Below are 25,019 nucleotides of genomic sequence, written 5' to 3'. Positions count from 1 at the left end.
GAATAGTAAGGAGGCAAGAGAAAAATGTAGATGAGGTTCTCTGCCGAAAGGAGGGGCTAAACTCAATTTTGACGGGGCTGCTAGAGGTAATCCAAGAACAACAAGTATTGGATGCATCATTAATGATGACTCAGGTCCATGGATAGCCAAAAAAGCCATGTCTATTCAACCAACTTCCAATAATCTAGCAGAATTAGAGGCTTTAAACCAAGGACTACAATTGTGTCATAAGTTAAGCTTATTAAAATTTATCATAGAAGGAGACTCACATATTATCTTAAATGTGATTAGAAAATGAACAACCCCTAATTGGGTTCTAAATTCTAAGCTAGAAGAAGTCCTCGTTCTTCTAGATAAGCTTGCTGATAGTAGGATCTATCATACCTTCTGGGAAGGTAATTAGAAAGTGAATCATTTAGAAAATTTGGGGGCAGATGAGGTCAATTCTTTGATAATTAAAGATATATCAATCTCGTGCTAATTATGGCCAATTAGAATATTTGATCCTCAAGATCCATCCCCAGACGTATTTATAAACATTTTTACACAAACACATTTTTATTCATGTATGTGTGTGTGTGTAGGTATATATATATATATTATATATGTATATGTATATACATTATATATATATATGTATATGTATATATATACATATATATATATATATGTATATATGTATATACATATATGTATATATGTATACGTATATATGTATATATGTATATATGTATATATATATATATATGTATATATGCATATAATATATATATATATGTATATATATATATATATATAGAAAATCAATATAAAAAGGAATTAAATATTATAATAGGAGCATTTAAGTATACATATATATATAGATATATATATATATGTATATATATATATATATATGTACGTATATATATGTATATATATATATATATACATATATCTATATGTATATATATTTATATATATATATATATATATGTACATATATATATATATATGTACGTATATATATGTATATATATATATATATACACATATATCTATATGTATATATATATATATACATATATCTATATGTATATATATATGTACATATATATACGTACATATATATATATATATATATACATATATATATATGTACATATATAGATATATATATATATATATATATATATATATATATATATATATATATATATATGTATATGTGAATATATATGTATGTATATATATATATATATATACTTATATGCTCCTATTATAATATTTAATTCCTTTCTATATTGATCTTATATTTATTCACATTGGCTATTTTTTGAAGTTTCTAATCATTATATTCTATTCTATCTTTAGTGGTGACATTTTATTCAATTCTTAGTTTGATTGTTCCTCATCATGAAGTGGGATGGGTCATTTATTCATCCCCGTCTTCTCTGCTAGTTTAGCCTTTTACCCATGACCTCATCATCATGAAGTAGTTAAGGCCAGCTCGTGCTTAGATTTTGTGAATGACATCATTTGATGTCATCACGATAGAACATGCTTCTAGGTCCTTCTCTTGCATTGTTCTTTTCTTGGGTGTCACCTTCTATCACTGTCATTTGGTTTTTCCTTCTCCTAAATATGGATTCAAACATCAGTGTTTATCATGCTTTTGAAGTTGAACAATGACATGTTGTGGAAATGTCAAACCAGATAGATGGAACAAAATTCTCAATCTGGTGGATGACATGACTAGGATTGCCATAAGCAGAGCCATTGGGGAAGGGGTTTTCGATTACCAGTATACATGGAGGACTAACAGTGATATTATCGACTCTTTCATTGGTCACATGGCAAGAGCAAAGGTTGAGGCGAGGGCCATTATCAGACTTTGTCGTGACATATTTGATCCAGTATGGAGGAAGGGTCTGGAGTAAGTAGTGAACAACATAGATGAAATTTTTTGAATTCCACTGCCAGAGAAATATATGAATCTTTCTCTGGGGTCCCCTGAATTAGTAATAGCCTATCATCGTCCTTCATTGGTAATCCAAGAGAACTATGCTTTTTACATTGAATAGCCCAAGATGGAGGCAAGCATTCAATTTCTACTTCGCTGGAGAGGAATTGTTGCAGATGAAAGTAGAGCATGGTTAACAAATTACCTCAATTTGTTCAATGCATATATTCAGGCAAGTGTGGTCTTCAACAATCTTGATGCACTAAATTTCTGCACCTTGAACTCGGAGAAAACAAGCAGGGCTAAATCTAACTTCGAATTCCCTTTGAATTTCTATGTAGAGAATCCTAATGATATTCCTGAAGTTATCATGGTGTACTGGAAGTAAGGCAACATCTATGGTGTCATTTTGGGAATTTTTCTTTGTTTTTGAGAAAGGGTTAGTAATCTGGGTGTAGATAACTTTAGATCGATGTTTATGCTGGACATACGTAATGAACTATATGTTATGACACTTCATTGTATGAACTGTGATTTTGATTTAAGTAGCTTATAGACTTAGACGATTAGAGAAATAAACTTAGTCAATATCATGTATATGTTATGTTGAATACAAGAAGTTTGGTTAATCTTTTGCCTCTTTGAAGTGATGTGGATTTGGCCGCCTGCGGGGGTTGAGGTTTTTATGTTTTTTACCCATATTTTTTGATTTCTAGGGATTGTATGATCTAATTATGGCAGGAGCCATAGCTATATTAGACATTAAGGATTTACAATGGATGTCAATCACTTCTCTTTATCTGGTCCTTATGACAAATATAGTGCTTTATGCTTGTTAATGAGTTTTTAAAAAAATTTCTCAAATGATTGAGATTGATAATAAATGCTATTTGAATTATGGGTCAATTATGTATTTCAATGCTCTATATCAAGGGTAAGTCATGATAATGCATTAATAAAGTATCAACTCTATGACCACAAGCAATAAATTCAGAATAGATGCATGATGTTTAGTGAGATTTCATGAATTTTTCTAAATACATTTGAGATCTTCCAGGGTGTTATGTGTTGTAATTATCAGATATGGCTCTTAGTGTCTTTCTAGCAGATTTGTAGGTCTTACCCAAGCATTCTATCTTAGATTGGATTATTAAATGTATTCAACAGGGTTCTTTGCATTTAAAACCCTAATTTAAAAGTCTCGAGGGTTTGGAACTTTTTTTTTTATTTCTTTCTTATTCAAGATTGCCAGGCTGGGCAGCGAAGGTGTCTTTAAGATTTTTGCTATTTATGTTTAATGTCATCTAGCCTAGATCTTTATAGACATCCTTTTTTGGTCTAAGAGGTCAACTGATTTTGTTAGGTAGATCGAGTATGAAATGAGTTTCATTGGAGGTAGTTGGAACTCAATTCCAATTTTGATCACTTAAGGTTCTTTATTTAGATCTTAACACTATATTGACTTATTTTAGGCATATACTAGGATAGTGTTTTCTCTTCTTATTTTTAGTTCTACAATTACATATAATAATTTAGATAAGCCTTAGGTCAATATTTCTGCAAACACAATTTAAATATAATTACTTGAAAGGGTCTATATTCTAACAATCTAGTGACAAGCTCTAGATTATAGAAGAAGTGATTAAAACCATAATGGTAATCAGTAATGATAATTTAAAAGGTATGTGAAATTAGTTATTCGGTTCAAGATAGATTTTAGGTTCTATAGATGATTGTAGTATTATTACTAATCGTTTGCTTAACAAGATAGATAGGCAGGGTGAGCATATTTATCTTCAATGACAGCATGCAAAGAGAAGTGGATGGACTAATCCTCAATGAGATCTTAGCTGTATTTAGAACTTTTTGTAATAAGATCTCTCTATTGTATAAGCTCTTTCTATTGTAATAATAAGTATTGTTGATTATTTGACTAGGGTATGCCCCTTTTATAATGTAATAATAAAGGACCATGGTCCTGGGCTAGACTGGAGGTTTTCTTCCCCGTTCTTTCCTACCAGTGCCCATTTGAATGGTGGTACGCTATTGTAAATAATTTTTTATTAATAAAATTATCAAGGCCTTAGCCGTTTACAGATCAAAAAACATAAATTTTTTCCAAACAATGATATCTCAAAAGCCCTAATACTATATGTTGTTTTATGCCAACGTTGCATGGGGTTCCATGGTATTTGAGGCCTCTAATGTGTTTCTCTATGCCAATGCTGGAAACTTTATTCATGGTGCTCATGATGATCGACATTGTATCATCTTAGATAACTGCAATGTGTATGGAATCTTATCCAATTCCATTATAAAATGTTTTGAAATGTTCTTAAATTTTAATACCCTCCTTTTCTCTTCCCTCAACATTCGATGGTCATTCTTAGTTATGGAGTGGTACTGATACGTGGATGTACTTCCTCCTCATTCAATGATTGGACTCTTGTCATTGTCATCAATGATACACAACATTAATTTTGAAGTGGTCCTATTATAAGATTTTTGCTATAGACGTGTTGCTTGTATAATATTGATTTTGGATGATGTAAACAACTCACTGAGCATTCAGACTGCTAGACCAGGTGATGCCTTTTACATGAATGAAACATATGTTATGTATAGCCTACAAAGTGACTCCTCCAATTTTCCATTGCCAGTGAATAGTCTCTAATTCTTTAGTTCCTTATCCCTCTATTGTGGGTCTCTCTATTCGCTAATCAAATACCTTGATTCCATTACACAATCACACTTGACAATTACTCAAAATTATAAATTGAGTTCCCTCTAATACTTTGGTAAATATTTACTCACATCAATCCATGAATGAGTCAACATTTGATATCAAATACACACAACATCTCTCTACATGGCATATAATAATATTGATAGGAATATAATAAATCTTCCAATATACAGTCATATAGTGCTCCAACTAAGTTGCCCCATAAACATCAATGAGAACTATTTCAATTCAAAGTTCATACTTCACCTTTAATTCTTTGAGTGCAATATTCAAATAAAAAATTTTAGTCAATAAACCAAACTAAATTGTTTAGTAAGATTTCTGAATTGATCCAATTCCATACAATTTTTACAAATATTTTTATTGATGAAACATTATCAGACTTGTTGATTCTAAATACCACAGGCTAGCAGGTTCGATGCTCTGATACCATTTGTAATGTCCCCTTTCAGAACATTCCTCGTTTTCCTTAAAATTTATATTACAAACTTCATAAAATCCCTTTCCTGTCCCTTTTTTCCATGTCAATACTTCTCTTATATACAATATCAAGGGAAAAGATGTGCATTTTCATTTATTATATAATAATAATAAAATGTTATTATTTTATATAATATTATTAATATTAATTTATCACATACACTTCAATTTTTACATATTAAAAAGTATATAATAACTCATAAATTATATGCTTAATATATATATAATATCAATTACTATTTTATTATTGTATAGTAAAATAGTTGTTATATATTATGCTATTATTATTTCAATATGTGTATGCATATTATTATATATAAAATATAGCATAATTAACCTTAATATTAGTATATTATTATTATATATATAAGATTTAAATACATCCAAAAGATTAATATTATTTATCTTATTTATTATAAATAATATTTATATTGTAAAATAGAAGATAATAATATTATTTTAATAATCTAGTATTGATAATTAATCCTTATTTCCTATTAAAACCTATTCCGAAATTGGGAACATCACATATTCATTCTATATTCTTTTATACATTTATCTCAAATCTCTTATGGAAGGTTTCATTTAGTTTTGGAGGTGGTCCTAACTATAGTTTATTATGTGACATGTATAATTGTGTTAGTTTTCTTTTTCCAATTTTCCTACAATTTTGCCAAATTCCACATATTACTCTTACAAAAAAGATTAAATTTGTTTAATACAACAAAAAAAGAAAGAATTTTTACAGTGACATCCTATAGCTTTATCATCAATGCTTCATCTCGCTTTTGTTAATTACCTTTATATATTGTGATCACTAATGTGACCATGAAGATTTCCTCTACCATTGAACTTGTTTTTTTTCCATTAGTCCATAGGATTACCATTAAGCAATCCAGATTGATTGTTGCTTACATGTATGTTTAATGAATACAATTGCAAAATAAGTATTTTAAATGAAGATTTAGATTTTAGTTTTACTCCACCTTGGAAATGTTGTCTCTCTATCTATGTAATGCATCAAGGTTTAAACTAGACTATTGCTCTATCAAGGTTCAAGCTCATGCATGTAAGTCATGGAATATAGAAAGAGAGTTTGGAAGAATTTTGCATGTGTTAACTATGTTGGAGGGACACAGAAAATTGGAAGGTGAAAGCTACAAGATTTGATATTATAGGAAGTCATGTTTTCTAGGCACAACAACTAGGCCCACAATTGTTATATTGTTTTGTCTACAAGTTCATGCACACAATATATGCCCCATTCACACCCAATCTCTTTGCACCATATTATGCTATTATGTATTAACACATTGAAATACAAAATGTAAGAATAAAACCATTGTAAAAGGCGTTTCATATTTCCTTTTATTGAGCCTCCCTTTAAAATCGTAATGCTTATCAACATCTTTTGAGTAGGGCCTTTTATTGATAAATATTTTTAAAGTTGCCCACCAATATACTTTTAGGAAAAATATTTAAATTCATTTTTGCATTTTTTCTTTTTGACTTCATAGTAATATAGAAGTTATATTATATATCACCCTCGATAAATTTTCTAGCCTAATAAATTCATTCCAAAAATTATTGTTTAAGCACATAAATTATTTCATTGTATTAAGGAAAAACACAAAACATTATGAATTAATAATAATAATAATAATATATCAGAGTATTGTTGGCCTTTATGGACACAAGAATTGAGATCACGGAGTCAATTTTCCCAACTCTGTAGTCGATATATAAATCCTATTTTAGAATAAAACGAATTTCAATACCTGTGGCTGTGATTTGCCCGAATTCGACCGTAGTGCTTAACAGACATCAATAGCAGACACACAAAGGTGTGAATTTGCAGCAAAACCTTATGTAACAGACATACAGGAGTACGTAGCAAGCTAGTCTGGTATATTCTAGGCATTCCCATTTAAAATAGGCCGGTGCAAGTACAATGGGCAACATGATTAATCTCTCGTCTTCTGGAACCCTTCTATTTCGATCATGAAATTGCTTTCTGGGATGCCAGTACTTACAATAGCTATTTCATCCTTAGCCTATTTGTGGCAAAATTATTCGCTTAACCTCACTTTGAAACACTAGGTACTGATTTATGCACTACATAGCTCTGATTTTACCTCCCATTTCATGTAGCAAATCAATTTTTTATCCATAGGATGCTACAGTTACATCTGTCACAAAAGCGTTCAATCCCGGACTGCCCTTAGTAACACGCCTTATGGGCAAAGTTTTGGTAGCTTCCTGTTTTCCGTTGCCTGTAACCATAGCCGACCTTTGTCGGTCTTGTTTTGCCAGTTTACTTGCTCTGTCGTTTAATTCTTGAGTGATGCAAGATGAGGAATGTGGCTGGCCTTTTATTTTATTTTTACCTCCACTTGCAAAGATGCAGGTATAGCTGTTTTTATCCATAACCTTGTCACTGTTGATTGCCTCATGAACTTTTTGTACCACCATCATTTCTTCAAAATCATAGGACACTTTGTCTTCTACCACGAGCCCGTTGCTTCCTGTAATAGTTTCTCCATCTGTTCCATTCTCGATGTCATCGTTCTTCCAAACTATTGGCATCAGAATGGAATTATTTGCAAAAATATTTTCCTCTGGACCCAATTCCTGATCAGATTGTAAATTGGTACTTTTCCCATTACTTAATTCAATCGAAGATGATTCCTTCCCTTTCTTGGGTTCATCATAAACCTCTTCTGATGAAGAATTTCTTTTCCCGATGATGTCTATGGCATCTAATTCAGAAGCCTCACTATTTTTAAGCGTAGCTTTTGACTGCTTTCCACTTGGCTTCACAGACGCTCCCTTCTTCTGATTCTTTTTTGGGATAAGAATGCTTTCTGTTGACTGAGAAGTCTTTCCATTCTTCGCATTTCTGTTTGTATGCTTCTCAATAGAGCCATTTTTGTTAATCTCTTGATTCACAGCATCATTACTAACTTGAGAACCAACATTCGAATCTGTTGCAGAGTTGGTGTTCTTCCTTCCAAGTTTTGGAGACTTTGCACGTGTCAAAGGAATCTACAAAGATCATTAAATGCTTTATTTACAGCTTACAGAGGGAAAAAAACATAATTTTGTTAACACCCTCAGGGAGTACCATTCATTATACAAAATTTGCAGGTAATATGTAACTATTGAACTGCAAGTATATTTTGAAATATTACGAGGAAATAGAGAATATAGTTGCAGTTAATAAAATCATAAAAATAGCAAGAGAACAGTAGACGGCACCTTTTTAATTTCTCTTTTCGGTGGTGCTGATTCTTTGTAGAAACTAGGCATGGGAGTGGCCCGGAAATTAAGACTTTTGCGAAGTTTTCTAACTTCAGCCTCCATTTCATCCTGTGTATGGAAACCACGGAATACATATGAGCGGCTAGCTAAAATTCCAAACATAAGACATGTTAAGCTCAAAAGTAATTATATCATCACACTCACCATCATCCACAGAAATATGATAAAGCGAGACTCTCCTACCATCTAGAAGTTATAACCACCACTAAAGGAGAAGAAGAAGAGGAAGTTTTAGGGATCTGGAATGTCACTAGGATCATATGATTCAGCATGACTAACTCGCCACTTTGGCCAGAGAGGTGTTCTCACATTTGCCACTTCTACCATGTAGTGATCATTCAGTGCTTCTATCAATGGACACTCATGCATTTGCTGCTTCCATAAGGGGGTGGTCATGCATTTGTCGCATTTATAATGAAATCACCATGGGAGATCATGAATTTACTGCAGTAGATGACAAATTTGTTATGATGGTTATGTTTCAACACCTATACAAACTAGCAATTTTGCTAAATAAGCAAAACACTCTGACTTGATTTTGGATGCAGGATATTATATCATCCATCTGATTGTTTTACTACTTGATATGGGAGCATGAGCCTTAGGCTGAAGCCCCTTTAGCTGAGACTCAAGATCAAGTGGTATGAATTCCACCAAAATCACCCAGTAAACAGTCCTAGCTTCATCCCTTATAGTGTCAGGGTCTCACAATCAGCAAGACTTGATCAAATTCACTAGCAGACCAAGGGCCTATTGTTCTCGATTTTGTGTCAAATATGCACAAGGATGTCTCCGATAACACTCTGCTTTCCTTTCTCCAAAAATATACCAATTAGTACTAAAAGCAAACACATTGAAGAGCACACCTTCCCAATTAGAGAGGTCTTGATCTCCAAACGCTTCAAGATTCAACAGATATGGCAGAAAAATCCTTCGACTAATGGCACATGTGCCAACATGTCTTGACCATATTCTCATCAAGTTTAGAACCAATAGAAATCTTTAGTCTACATTACATACAACTAGCATTTGTGTGTCTTTCTTAATTCAACACTAACCATTGGGCTTAGGGTTGAAAAGTTTTCAAAGCAAGTCTATCTACTTCGTGTACTCAAGTTAGTTTGTGACCATGGATCAATCAAAGAATCAACCTTAACACTGTTGATATGCATCTTAATGTTCAACTATGCTTCTCTATCCATTACATTGACATATTTAGTAGTGCAGTTAAAGTCTAGAATCAACTTCAGCAGTGCTGGGAGATCAGCATTCTTCTTACCCTTTTGCTTGATTGAATTATTTTCTTGTTAAGCTTCCAACAAGATGATTCTTCATGGCCATCCTTATCACAATGGTCACAATGTACATATTTCTTCTTGTTGCTAGCAGAACTTACCGTTTGCCCTTATTAACTTCCACTTTATTAGAGTTGGAAAAGGACATACCCACATCTATCTCAAGATAGAAAGCTTGTAAGCATGCGTCATCTATGTCAATCAATTTAGAAAGAAAAATAGCCCTATGGGGATTGCTAAATATTTCAATAATATATTTCTTTGTCACTTCTTCTAACACATCTTTACCCATTTGAATAGCCCTTCTACAAAAATTTCTAGTGCATTACTGTATACTTTGAATTTATTTTTTCTTAAGACGTTTTGTACCCTTTTGTTCCTTATTGGGTTGAATTGCTTCCTCATTGATTGTCGAAAATGCTGCCAAGAACTTGCAGAAGTTTTTTTTAATAGCCATGGTATATGAGTGACTTATAAACTAGACAAACTTGTTTTTCCAACCTTAGTCTAGAAAATGAGATCTTTTGATCTAAAGTACAAGTATCAGCTGAAGGATACATTTAAGTTGAGTGATCCAATTTTCAAGTTCCTCTGCTTCAATATCTTCTTCAAATGGCACTATCTATATCTAGAGCTTGGAGTTTAATTGAGGTTTATTTGGAAGACTTATTTTCTTACGACCTCCCTTTTGTTGGAAATGTAATGACAAACAAGTGACTAAGAGCAGGGGTGAATTAGGAACCACTTAAAATTTTCACACTTAAGATATTTTTGCTTTACTTCATTAGGTTATCTAATCTACTATCATGCATGAACATAAGCAATAAGGAAATCAACACTATAACACTTTGGCACAATATTTGGTAACCCAGAAATTGGTGGGGATGACACCCACAATGCTTCACTACTGTAGTAGTAAAGTTGGCCTATTAGGGCTTACAGTTGATCACTTCTGGTGATCTACTTTGTTAGGAGTATGAAGGGCTGTTAGGTCCACCTTGTGAAAGGATTTTACAATACAATGAAGTATGTACTCTGTTAAGAGATTCAACAAAAGATTGTTAGGTCCACCTGGTTAGAGGATTTGACAAATGCACCTGTTAGGATGAATCAGTAGGTTGATCTTTGCTTTGCAACTCTGTTTGCTGAAATAGATCCTTTGAATAATATGATCACCTGACTGTGATAGATAAGTCTTTGATTTTCCTTTTATACTGCTTGGTAGCCTGCTTACTCGATCTGCTCCATATTCGCTTGCTTATCTCTTTTTCATATTGCATATATTTCACTTATTATTCTAGACAAACAAATCCGCCTTCCTTATATATCCACCAAACAATATCTTCATACCAAGTGGGCTCACACAAGAGATATCTTTACAATAACCAAATTATACCTTTAAGTTGGCCAAATGCTGATGCTTGGGTAACATTGTGCACTTTGCTGATGCTCGGACAATAGAGTGAACTTGGGGTGATACTCTAGCATGGGTGACACTAGATGCTTGGGTAATACTTTGGCACTTCGGTGACATTGAAGCATACCGTCTTAAACTAGTAGCTCGGTTCATACTACGAACTCGGCAAGTACTGTGAACTCGGTTCACATTGGATATCCTTAATCTACTTGGGCTGCACTGAAACATGCTAACTGAAGGAAAGCTCGGTTGTAGTATTAACCGACCTTGTTGGATGACTTAAGTGTTTTGTCACTAATTGACAATTTGTCTTGCCATAGGGTCAACAATCTCCCCCTTTGGCACTAGTGACAAAAACACTTACCTTGTGTAGTTCTACTAGTAATCCAAAATCTCTTAATCAAAATTTTCTGTCAAACTCCCCCTTTCCATGTGCTTGGTTCTACAACTCGGTTTGAATTGAAACTCTGTAGCTTGGTCATAACTGACTGGATTTTTTCTTTTTCAAAATTGTTTTTGTTTATCTGCTTTATACATATTCTCTTATACATTTCCTCTACTCTAAACAATTTTCTTTTATACATATTTTCCCCTATACACATATTTCCTCTTTTTGTACATATTCTACTATATTTTCCCACTTGTTTTTGTTACAAATGCCATAAATATATCTTTACAAGGTTATACCAAAATGAGTGAGGAAAATCATTGTGCACTTTCAAAACCAAAGACATAGTTTTATCCCAATTTTCTTGCAATACCTTCAAAATGTGCAGTCCAATCTGAAGTTCAGCTGATAACTCCATCATGAGATCTGCAACTGAAAAATTTGTATCATGAACTAGTGTCTTTGCATGTGCAAGATGTTTTTGCATCACATCCATGTGAGGAAGTATCATACTTTGAATATCTGATACTGTTGCTCTGATCTTGGCTTCCTCCCTCAGTAACTCTCCCTGTAAGGTTGTCAAAAATCTGACCTTCACAAAATAATTGGAGTTGGAACTCAGGTCAAGTGCTAACTGACTAGCACTATTCTTCAAGTCTTCATCAATCTTGGTCAATTTATCCTTTATTTCCTTGGTGAAAATTGGAGTATCATATAATTTTGTAAATAAAAAGACAACATTTTTTACAACTCCCTCTAGTGTACCAATGAGAGTGGATAATTCCACTTTATCAATGAAAATCTTCTTTGCTACATTCTCCAAAACTTTATTTTCAAATTTTCTTTCTGCCCTTTGCAGAAGTTTATCCTGGCCATCTATGTCCTTATTGAATTTATGTACAATATCAATTAATTGCTCAATAATGGGGGCCTTATTATTAACCTCAACTTGCATTACATCCAAAAATATGTCCTTGATGTCTTCAAGAACCTTTCCTCCGTCTCTTTTTGCTTTCAATTTCCTCTACTGAGCCCTTTTTCTCCATAATTCACTCAGGATCTCCATCTGTTCAGTAGAGAGATTGGATTGATCCCAAATTTGGAATCACAATCTCTGTATCAAGGTCAATCTCATTAAAAATCTTTTCCTTTTCCTTTCCCTTGGCACTTGTAGAAATTATGATTTCTTTGCCTTTATTTTCATCCTTCTCTTCTCCACTCAGTTGACTCTTGGTTTCCTCTTTGCTTCTTTTGTCAACCGTGTCCTCATCTTTTCTGACTTTTGCTTAGTTAAAAATGGTTTTTAGAGTCTACTGCTCGGTTACTACTTGGGTGGATGGAAGACTTTCTTTCTCCTTCTTTGTCTTCTCTGCACTTGATGAAGCAATAGCTTGGCTCGAAGTAGTGGGTAAAGAGGCAATCGCTGTAGCTGCCATCATTTTTGTATTTGATTCTTCTATAATCTGTACTTCTAGTTCTTCATCTTTATCTACCTTGTTCTCTTCCTCAAAAATGGTTTTTCACAACTTTGTTGTGGACTGAACAACCTCTTCTATATTATTGGACAAAATTTGAAATGCTTTGAATCTAGGAGTCTTCTTGTTTTCATGCTTGGTCATGGCCTCCTTTTTCTTCTTTGGTGAAGTGTGGCATGACATTCTTCAGTGCTTGTTCTTTGATGTCCCTCTCTGTTTTCACAACATTGGTCCATCTTTGTGTTAGTGACTTGAGTAGAACTTCTAGAGCTTGGTTCTTTAGCTCATTTGGATCATACTTCCATCTAGCCATCTTTTCAACCAAAGCATCCTCTATTTGTTGCTGCTCCTCCTTGCTTCTAGATTCATATTTGATGTACTTGAATCTAGCCATGCCACTTCCTTCCTTCAATCTTTTTAATTGCTTCTCAAAGGATAGCGGGGGCTTCTTCAGTTGGATAATAGGAGTGTTTTCTTCTTCCTCATCATCATCCTGAAGCTTCAATTTTCTTTTGGACTTCTTTTCAGTGGTGATCATAGGGGTAGCTATCTTCTTAGGTGTAGCTTTCTTAGGTGTTGCCTTGATTACTTTCCCCTTCTTCTTTAGAGGTTCTTCCTCCTGTTCTTCTTGTTCTTCTTCTTCCTCATCTTCTCCTTTTCCCTCTGTAAGCATAAGAGGGTCATCCTTCTTGTCTAATTTCTTCTCGATGTTTTCCATTCTCTTCTTTCTTCTCTTCAAAATTTGAGGAATCTCTATTTTTAGAGATACTTGGTTTTGGCCTTCTCATAAGTGCCAAAATATGTAGCCTTAGGGTCAGTTGGCTCATTCAGTAGAGCCTCAATGATATCCTTAGTGTCATCAATGTTCACTTCATATCCCAAAGGTTTTACCCATGCTATCCTAGGTATGACTACTTGAATATGAGTGTTATCACAATCAACTAGGAAGCAAATGTCTTGCTGATATTGCTCAACCAGTTGTTGAGGAATCCTGTATCTATTCTACATCTTTTCCTTGAAATTCTCAAAGTATGCATCCATTAGACCATCAAAATTTTATCCCAATTCATTTATGAAATCATTGATTTGGTATATAAACTAGTCTATCCTTACTCCAGACCACATTACCATTAGATCGAAAGAACTTTTGCACGTAGAAAAATAAACAAACGAGAAGAGAGACAAACTTACACACATTCTTCTTCGATGCCTAAATGCTTTCCATGGTTTTGCCTAGTTGGCTCAACTGCAAGTCGGCAAGGTCAAAAGATAAATTGTTCTTCACCACTTTAAATGCCAAGTCAATTGCCTCACAAGGTACATTGTTCGACCTGATAGAACTGTAAATCTTGTGGGCTATCACATGAATCCCAAATTTGATCTCCATGTCAATTCCGTTATTCAATTTCATGCCCCTGCCATCCTATTCTACTAGGGTTTTCTTAGCAAGCTCACCACGAGTTAGGATTTTGATAGTCTTTGGTCTGTCCAACATTTGGTAATCCATAACTCGGTGAATCATCTTAGTGATCTTAACCAGTTACTCAAGCCAGAAGGACATATCGTAGACCCCACTAAGAACGTATCTGATCCATCTCACTTGGAAATTCTGTGGCATGTGCAGGGCATGAGTCAAACCCTTGACTTCCAGATGTTTGTGCTCAGGTTTCAACATTCCATTCTCACATAATGCATTGTATGCCTCATTCAGCTCAAACGAACCTAATTCCTGAATCGTGCAATGATAAAATGATCTAATATCGTTTATCAACAGTACCTTTGGAGGAATGACTGAGTGGGCTCCCAACAGGTCTTTTTGCTCAGCAATCGCAGGGTAAAGCTTGAATTTTGGTGCTTTGCATACCATTTCTTCAACATCTCAGAACCCTTCCTCGCTTTTGCACTAGAGCTGGATGCCATATTGCTCTGTGAATGAAGAATCCACAACAACAGAGAACCTTTCTTGCAACTTCGCTTCCAGCAACAATTTGCTCTTGATCGCTCGGGGGCTTGAAATCGCTCTGTACAATCTGAATTATGAATGAAAGAATTCACCCTCGATTTTGTCTTTTATGAGAAATTACAAAATTTAGGGCCTCATAAATGCATCGTACAATCGTAGGTGAGATGACTCGATAAGGTCTTCAAATCATATGCTTAGCATGAACTGATTTGGGGAAGCTCGGTTAGAACTGGTTTCTAACTTGACTTCACTTGGAGATGATGGACAACTCGGTTACCACTGGATTGTAACTCGGTTAGAACATATCTCGCTTGCTTGACCTTGTGCATCTGAATATGCAGGTTTGGACTGTTCTTTCTTGCATATCTGGAACTGATGTAGGATCTTCCTTGAATTCTCAGTTCCAACCATCTCCTTGACTGCTTAGTTGGATGTGGATGCTTCACCCAACTCATTTGTTTGGATGATAATAGCTTCATTATCTTGTCTTGTGTTTTCCTTTGATTTCCTTACCCATTTCTGAGTCATCTGAGTTCTGATCTCTTCAATCTTTGATTTTCCTTTGTTTTCTTCACTAGAATTTGTTGTATCTCTATTCATACAGTTTCTTGCCAAATGACCTATCTTTTTGCATACATAACATCTCACATTAGTATGTCTTTTCCTGAAGTGAGTCCTTACACAATTTACTACAATGTGACCATATTCTCCACATAGATGACATCTTCCCCATGTGTTGTAGACCTAACCAATAAATGCTCTTTGTCTAGTTCCATTGTGCTGATTATTTGGATTCCATTGATTTGATTTGCACTTTGAAGATTTGTGACCATGCTTGTGACATATGAAATAATTCCCTTCAAACTTTGATCTAGTTCTACATTCATTAGCCATGTGACCATACTTGTTACAATTATTGAAATGACCTTTGAACTTGGGTTGCATAGTATTACTCTAGCAAATATTTGATGTATGACCTACCTTTCCACAGTTGTTGCATGTAGGCCTTTTGTTCTTTTTTTCTCCTTGATTTGATGATTCTCCTTGGTTAGTATACCCTAAGCTAGTAGTGCCTTTTGGTCTATTCAGAATTTTCTCATATAATATCGTTTATCAACAGTACCTTTGGAGGAATGACTGAGTGGGCTCCCAACAGGTCTTTTTGCTCAGCAATCGCAGGGTAAAGCTTGAATTTTGGTGCTTTGCATACCATTTCTTCAACATCTCAGAACCCTTCCTCGCTTTTGCACTAGAGCTGGATGCCATATTGCTCTGTGAATGAAGAATCCACAACAACAGAGAACCTTTCTTGCAACTTCGCTTCCAGCAACAATTTGCTCTTGATCGCTCGGGGGCTTGAAATCGCTCTGTACAATCTGAATTATGAATGAAAGAATTCACCCTCGATTTTGTCTTTTATGAGAAATTACAAAATTTAGGGCCTCATAAATGCATCGTACAATCGTAGGTGAGATGACTCGATAAGGTCTTCAAATCATATGCTTAGCATGAACTGATTTGGGGAAGCTCGGTTAGAACTGGTTTCTAACTTGACTTCACTTGGAGATGATGGACAACTCGGTTACCACTGGATTGTAACTCGGTTAGAACATATCTCGCTTGCTTGACCTTGTGCATCTGAATATGCAGGTTTGGACTGTTCTTTCTTGCATATCTGGAACTGATGTAGGATCTTCCTTGAATTCTCAGTTCCAACCATCTCCTTGACTGCTTAGTTGGATGTGGATGCTTCACCCAACTCATTTGTTTGGATGATAATAGCTTCATTATCTTGTCTTGTGTTTTCCTTTGATTTCCTTACCCATTTCTGAGTCATCTGAGTTCTGATCTCTTCAATCTTTGATTTTCCTTTGTTTTCTTCACTAGAATTTGTTGTATCTCTATTCATACAGTTTCTTGCCAAATGACCTATCTTTTTGCATACATAACATCTCACATTAGTATGTCTTTTCCTGAAGTGAGTCCTTACACAATTTACTACAATGTGACCATATTCTCCACATAGATGACATCTTCCCCATGTGTTGTAGACCTAACCAATAAATGCTCTTTGTCTAGTTCCATTGTGCTGATTATTTGGATTCCATTGATTTGATTTGCACTTTGAAGATTTGTGACCATGCTTGTGACATATGAAATAATTCCCTTCAAACTTTGATCTAGTTCTACATTCATTAGCCATGTGACCATACTTGTTACAATTATTGAAATGACCTTTGAACTTGGGTTGCATAGTATTACTCTAGCAAATATTTGATGTATGACCTACCTTTCCACAGTTGTTGCATGTAGGCCTTTTGTTCTTTTTTTCTCCTTGATTTGATGATTCTCCTTGGTTAGTATACCCTAAGCTAGTAGTGCCTTTTGGTCTATTCAGAATTTTCTCATATAATTGATTCGCACTTTCTTATATATCCACCAAACAATATCTTCATACCAAGTTGTCTCACACAAGAGATATCTTTACAATAACCAAATTATACCTTCAAGTCGGCCAAATGTTGATGCTCGGGTAACACTGTGCACTTTGCTGATGCTCAGGCAATACAATGAGCTTGGGTGATACTCCGGCACTTAGGTGACATGGATGCTCAAGTAACACTTTGGTACTCGGGTGACACTAAAAGCACACTGTCTTGAACTAGTAGCTCGGTTCATACTATGAACTCAGCGAGTACTGTGAACTCGGTTCACACTGGATATCCTTAATCCCCATCCAATCTCTCCAAGGGGACTTCTACAAAGCCTTTCACGGTCTCCAATGATTGAGAAAAACTTGCTATGGCATTCTTCATCTTTAAGAATCTTCCTTCAGCACCTATATAATCTCCTACCAAGCTTGTCAACTCCTTCCACATGTGGCAATGAATGTCTCTTTAAAAACTATAGAGCCTTCTTATCACTCAATCTAGTTATCAGCATGAATCTACAAAACACTCCCAATAGGAATGAACTTGCTCTAATACCACTTGATCCACTAAATAGGATGACAATTGCACACATTTGTAATCAGCAATGGATACAATCATACTAAAAACGTGAGAGAAAAGTGACTAAATACTTCGGGAAATGAATTGAAATGTAGAAGACGAGAATTAGAAACCATAAGAATCAGACCAAGATACCTTGGAAATACCCCTTGCGGATAAAAAGCTCTAGCTAAAAAGGTGATCACATATTCAATGTAATGGCTTGTAAGATTGACTCCACAACCCATTGGACCTTCAAGAAAGCTCCAAGAACATGTCTAATTACCCAAGAACCAATTAAACACTTCCAAAATGATTTATCTACCATTGTGACTTTGAACATAGTTGTGAACATGAAAGTGCACAAGAAAATATCACTTAATAGCTACTGTAAAAGAGAGCTAGTACTTAGCATGCAAATTTCAAACATAAACAAGATAAATATAAACAACCTTTCCATCTTCAAGCTGAAATGACCATCAAAAGAGAAGAAAAAGTGGTATTTCAGGATCTAGAACATCAACACAACTGTGTGTGATGTGTTTATTACTTTTTTCCTAAGAAGTGTCCTTGCACGCCACTTCCACCAAGACGCATTCTCACATTCATCATGCTTAGTAAATTTGATGCAATAGATGATGAATTTACCATAGTGGTTATGTTTTCGCCTTGTATACAAACTTACACTTTCCCCAATGTAGGCAAATCAATTTTGAATATATTGGAATATCATACCACATTTATCATTTCTAACTTCTCTTTGCAAAAACTTACTGTTACAAAAGTCAGATCTATTACAGATAAAGCAAGGTTCTTATAGCATTATGGGATGAGTGGGGACAATGGGATGAGGATAGAGTGTCCCCACAGTGTCCCATTTTTTTCTACACTTTCTGGGGATGTCCCAAGGTTGCCCTCTCAACATGGGAGATGTCTCCTTGGAAATTCTGCACAAGGGAGACCCCAAGGGGAGACCAAGCATCCAATGTCTCAATGACATCCTGTGTAGTATTCTAGAATTTGCTTGTCAAATACATTAAATTTTTTTAAATTAAAAATCCCTACGAGATTGTGTGGAGGCCCTTTGCATAAAAAACTTAGATCTCATTCCTATTTGCCTTAGATCAATATCATTTTCATGTTTTCATTTGAAATTTCAGACTTCTGTTTAGTTTATTATGTTTGTTTTTTTCATTGTTTTGTGCTTTTTATACTTTCCTACAATTGCAAATGCTTTCGTTTATCCTTGCTTTGTTTTCAAACTTACCTACATCAAATTGGAGATTTTCAAACCTCCAAACGTTACAAACTTGGAAATTTTAACATGTTACCAGTTTTTTTAACTCATTTAAACTTGCAAGGCTGTTGTTTTTATTTGCTTCCGGCATGCAAAAATTGTTATGTTTTTAGCTGACATTCATAAAAAATTGTTGATTTTTATATTTGCATTGTTAGTTTTTTTGGAATTTTGTTCATGTTTCTTTTCAAGGCCAAGATGATTTTATTCAATAGCAATGGCGACACTAATTTAGATGAAGAATTTGAGAAAACTCTAGAATAACATCTAAGGACAACCAAACCCTAGCCACAAGATCATGTGCTCCATTTGGTAATGCATTGTAATCATTTTTCGCTTCCAAGTTGTTGACACCATATACCAAAGGTCCATTCAAAAAGAAAGCTTCTATGCAGCATTTTACAAACATTGCATGACACCTACAAGGCGACTAATTCAACTAGGAGTTGACATTGGAAACATAACATTTACCCTAAGGAATGGAAAGGCATCATTACAAGGGTTAATGCACACTTTTAACATACCCCTAGAAAATGAGATTGGGCCTTGAAGAAAACTTGCATTTGAGGACAGGGCTACGATGATACAGATATTTTTGTAGGAGCGTCATTACACCAACAAAGATTTTACACCACAAAATTCAAGTAGACCACTTGCATTTTCAATGTTTGAGTCAAGTCTGATAGATTGAAGGTGGAAAGAAAAGGCTCTATGGTCCTCATTACATAACCTAATTACAAATATTTTATAGAGGATGTAGTAGGTAAGGTTGTTGCCAATTTGTAGTTTGGTAACAGTATTCATGTCCATGTTGTTCAATCTCCATATTGCAAGGGTCTTACCACCAAGGTAGTAAAAATTGGTAGTAGATATGTGGGTCCTAGTGAGACTAGATCGAGAGCTACACTCCTAGGAAAAATTTATTTCAAGGTTAAACTATCGATGGAGGAAAGGAAGGTTAAATAGATGACGCATAGGGTGGATATACGTTTGACACCACCTACTTATCAACATTATAGTTTCATGCATTGATGGCCCTCACTTTCTAAAGGCAATCAATTCCTGTAGAGAACATGATGATGTTGAGTGCCAATATAATATTGAGATAAGCCATGGATGAGAGTGGTTTCCAAAATTTAGTGCAGATGGTTATAAATGCATTATGTAACATATGTTTGGAAGGCAATAGATAGATTGATTTAATCCACATACAGGCACAGCTTGTGGACCTACTGTGTACAAGATAGTACGAGATAAAGAAGTCATGGTGGATGCTAGGATAGTGCAAATATTCATTTTTATTTATAACCACCACAAGTCTTAGCATTGTTTTTGGAGGTTGAATTTTTGACTTGCGACATCCCTATTGAATGGCAACATATTTGGGAGATAATACTACAGAAAGAGTTACAAACTGAATCCTTGACTTGAATCCTTGACCACCTTGGAAGAATGCCATCAAATATGGAAATAATAGCATTTGGGTTTTATCTTATTAATGGGTTGACTAAAAGTTTTGGTTGGATGCCATATTTGGAGAAAGTGTGAGAGGGGTTGAAGGAAGTTCATTTGGTTAGCAGACTGAATGCATAAGAATGCCTTGAAGAGTTTGTTTACAGGTTGAGAACTCAATTATGAACTCTTTTTGCCATATGTTAGAGCCAGTCTGGGCATAGGGGTTGCCAGATCCCTAACAGATGTTAATGTTCCATTTGTTTTAATCTTGTGAGGGTTTATATCAGTTGGATATCACTTCTACAAGGGTGAGTTCTGCACAAATTCTCCCATGAAATCAGACATAATCTTGTTAAAAGATTATGCAATAAAAACAAAACAAACCTTGTGGATTTGGTACAAATATCAGTAAAAGTGAAGTAAATGTTCTTTTTTTTGTTTTAGATTTCAAATTTGTAACATAAGATTGAATTTCTATTGGAGATGTTGTAAATCAATATTGTTAGTCTTTGAATACACATTTAAATTGGATTTGAATTTCATCTTTATAAGGTTAGTTTTGTGTAGCTAGTTTTTCAAAATTCAGACACTAATTGTTTATCTATTGATACTGTTTTCCAAATCAGTTTGTGTTCATGTTTATATGTCATATTGAGTCCCTTGAAGAGGTTTTGTGATGTTCCACTGCAAGCGAAAGGTCGTCATTCACTTGCCTCCCTAGCCTTAACTACATCAAATGAAGTCCTTCAAAAAAAAGCAGTCCAGAAGAAGTGTCACTGATGAAAGTTGAGTAGATTATGTTTATAGAACTAGGTAGCTGCAAGAATTTGGAAAGGATTGACAAGAAATTTCAGGCACAGGACAACCTAGTTGGTGTTGAGTCAAACCTTTAGGATTGATGTGCAATTCCCATTTATCTTCTCTCAAATGTTTCTACTTTATCTGTTGCTTATTTTATCCACATATTAAATTGTCCATTATTTCATGAAGAATACACTTACCTTTGTGAGAGTGGAAAAAATTCTTCTTGTTTTTAAATAGTTCCCTATGCGCAATAGTGACAACTCACAAGGCACTTGATTATATGTAAAACCTACCAACATGGCAATATGCCGAGCCGAAGGAGCTATGAAAATTTGATGATAAATAGGAGGTATAGACTAGATTGAATGGGCTTACATTACAAGATGAGGATATCGTTCCTTCCAACAATTCTAACAATGAGGAGCTTTGTAGATCCATCAACGATGATGATAATGATTTAATGATATCTTTCTCTTGGTAGTGTTGTTTTATCATTTTTTTTTGTCACTTGAAGACTCTAGCTGGCATTTTCAGCTCATTTGTAATGGATTCTAATATTCAACTGATATGATATTCAAACAATTTTATTTGTGCTTTGACATACTTGATAGTTAATAAGTTATCACTTGTATAATGTGTTCTTAATTTTGTATTTGCTATTAGTTTTCCACATTTTGTGTAAATCATGGAGAAGTTGCGTGTGTGCCCATCTTCATAAGTTAAAAAAAAAATTTGAAATCCAATGTTTAAAAAATTCATTAATCTGCCTTTCCCAAGTCGGACAGAAAAACAAATTAATTTCATTGCCCAGCAAGAGCCACATTGGCATATGTTGGGAGGTGTGCCTATTCACCTCTTTAACACCTATATAAAGAGAGGCATTTCAATTCATTTTGTCACCAATCTAGAACAAGTATATCCCTGCAATAAGAACAGCAAGCTACATCCCTTTAGGCAGCAAAATATTTCCTAGTGGTCTGTGAATTGGCCTCCAGTTTCCAGCAGAGTGCATCCTTGATTGGCAGCTATCTATCTTGTAGGCATCGATTTTGGATGTCAAAGATAGATTTTCTCTCAAAGATCAGAGATAAGGAGGGAGAAGAAAGAAAGGTGAGATCTGAGCAGGTTTTCATGATGAAAGGTTGGTCTAAGATTAAATTTGTGATGAAATTTTGTTTCAGATTGTTTGAAGATAGGGGAAATCTGATTTTGCATTTAGGAAAGTCATGATTATTGCTTACTGTTTTAAATTTCCTTCCCTTTTGTTTTTCAATTTTACAAACATAAACACCTCTTTTCTCTCTTGTTTTGCAAGGTGAACTCAAGAAAGAGAAGCTACAAGGCAAGAAGATGTCAAGACTACATGACTTAAAGCTCAAGAATTGTAGAACAAAACCCAAGATTTCAACCAAAAGGGACATAGCTCAAGCCTGAAGGTTTCGATAACAAGTAAATTTTACATCAAGGCTGTCAAAGGAAAATTCAAGCCAAGATCAAGAGAGGATCCGAGTATGGTAAAAGAACAGAAGGGGAAAAACAAATTTGCAAGTTCAGCTATATGAAGATTTCATCACTCCAAGAAGTTCAAGATGCAAGTTTGAATCAGGACAATGAGAAGATTTTGAAATAAAGATGAAGAAGATTCAAGAAGATAAAGCAATTTTGCAATATTCCATCACATTGGAGAGCTGGATAATGTTGAGTATCAATAGATATTTCCTCTTTATCAAAAGATTGATCAAGTCTGCAACATGAGGATGATGAGGTGGCACCCACTTGTCTTCTGCCAATCAGAAAATTCAACTTACACATGTTTCAATTATATTATACCAAACATACAATTTTCTCATTGGCTTTCAAAATCATTGTAATTTTCTTATTGGTCCATAGGGTTGTGCATTCATGTAATCGGTTGATAATATGTCAACCCTAATTAGGGTTTGTGTGGATTAATCTTTGCCCTTGATCTTGAATTGATCTTAGCCCTTCATTGTAATTGAACAGCTATAAAAGATTGAGGCATTCTCATTTGTAACTCATTAGATTAGAGGAGATAAGCTTGGAGAGATAGAAGTAGAAGTAGGCTAGCTAAGAGAGAGACTTGTTGAAATTTATTTCTATAATGCTATTGAAGTTATTGATGATTCATTGTTAGTCTTCATAATGAATTACTTAATGTTGCTTTGAAGTGTTGCATGGTTTCTTCAATCCGTCACTTGGAGTAGATTTCATTTCATGTTGTTTAGAAGTAGTTTATTTGAATGAAATAAATTTTGGATGTTTACTTGCTTGACTTGACATATACTAGGCCGCTAGCCTCTTGCGGATGGGATATGTAGGGATTGATATTTTAATGTTTCGAATATTCTACATGAAAATGATTAAAAAAGGGAAAGTTAATTTGAGATGATGAAATATGCAAGCCTAATGTTGAATGGGATAATGATTTATTGCACATATTTACTTATTGCTTACATGATTTTCTTGGACTACTGATGTTCGAGTTTAGTGTGCAAGAAGTGGAACCGTGGAAATTATTGGGGGAAACAAGGTCCAAACTCATGTGGACACGGTTTAGCCAAGGTGAATCTTTGGAAGATTCAAAAGCCTCGTTGTGATGTATTTTATTTCGTAAATGTAAGCATGTTTGTGAAATTTTTAATCTCAAAGATGCATTAGGGACATGCCATGATGATGTGTAATGTGCTTTTATGTGTCACTTGACACTTGTAGATTTTGTGTATTAATGACATGTCATCTAGGGTTTTGGTCATGGTGGCATTTTACCCTAAAACTAATTACCTTGTTAATGATTAAATAAACCCACTTGACAAAGGGAAGGATGGGTCATTATCAAAAGAAAATTCGAATTTAGACTTGGCTAGGGTTTTGAAGGGTCATTAGGTGGTCCCAAGGTGCTTTTTGTGTGAAAATAAGCTACCCATATGATAGTATAACATGTTAGGAACTTAATTTTGACCATGTTAATGCTTAGGTAGCCTAGGGGGCCCTTTTACCCATGCATTCTTCCGCCAATTCGAAAATGGAGTTGTCACATGAGTTCTTCCCCATGTTTTTACCAAGTCAAATATAGCAAACTTAGGAGGAGACAAGTTTTTAGGAGGGGGTGGCTTGGTGTTTTTGCCAAAATAGTTAGTGGAAAAGCCTTTTTAGAGAGTCTTGGACAAATTAGTGGGGTGTTCACCCACTCTCTAAGTTTAGAGACAGGTTTTTGGAGGAGGACTAAGGGAGCTCTTCAACAACTATCACTGCCTTTAGCTTGGACCAACGTTGGTGTTTGTTACATCCCAATTTTTGCCCTATAAATTTTAAATTGATTATAGCTATTGAACCCAATTTATTTCTTCATGTGAAATTGTAGCCGTTGTTTTAATATGTTAAGTTATAGTCGTTTCCTTCATGTTAATGTGAAAATGAATCAGTTA

The 25,019-nt window shown here is 34.6% G+C and overlaps 1 protein-coding gene and 1 long non-coding RNA gene across 4 annotated transcripts in view; one reads left to right on the top strand and one right to left on the bottom strand.

Moving 5' to 3' along the window:
- Window positions 1–6,794: 6,794 nt before the first annotated feature.
- The window catches only part of LOC149548067 (uncharacterized), a 63,894-nt gene continuing 45,669 nt past the window's right edge, over window positions 6,795–25,019 (bottom strand). For all 3 annotated transcript variants that reach the window (XM_089792100.1, XM_089792099.1, XM_089792101.1), the window contains 2 exons: window positions 8,427–8,537; window positions 6,795–8,213 (listed from right to left, as the gene is read on the bottom strand). In XM_089792100.1, the coding sequence (XP_089648226.1) occupies window positions 7,332–8,213; window positions 8,427–8,537 (993 nt within the window). In that variant the 3' untranslated portion in view covers window positions 6,795–7,331. The remainder of the gene's footprint in view (window positions 8,214–8,426; window positions 8,538–25,019) is intronic.
- LOC149548069 (uncharacterized) lies at window positions 8,183–23,721 on the top strand. The gene is made up of 2 exons (XR_016353972.1): window positions 8,183–8,315; window positions 22,889–23,721. It is a non-coding gene; the product is annotated as an uncharacterized LOC149548069 (long non-coding RNA).

This window comes from Cupressus sempervirens, chromosome 7 (assembly GCF_028749045.1).
Source record: "Cupressus sempervirens isolate cs-2001-9-10 chromosome 7, ASM2874904v1, whole genome shotgun sequence".
Taxonomy (NCBI): domain Eukaryota; kingdom Viridiplantae; phylum Streptophyta; class Pinopsida; order Cupressales; family Cupressaceae; genus Cupressus; species Cupressus sempervirens.
Note: the sequence above shows the minus strand (reverse complement) of the source record. Positions and strands in the feature narration are given on the sequence as shown.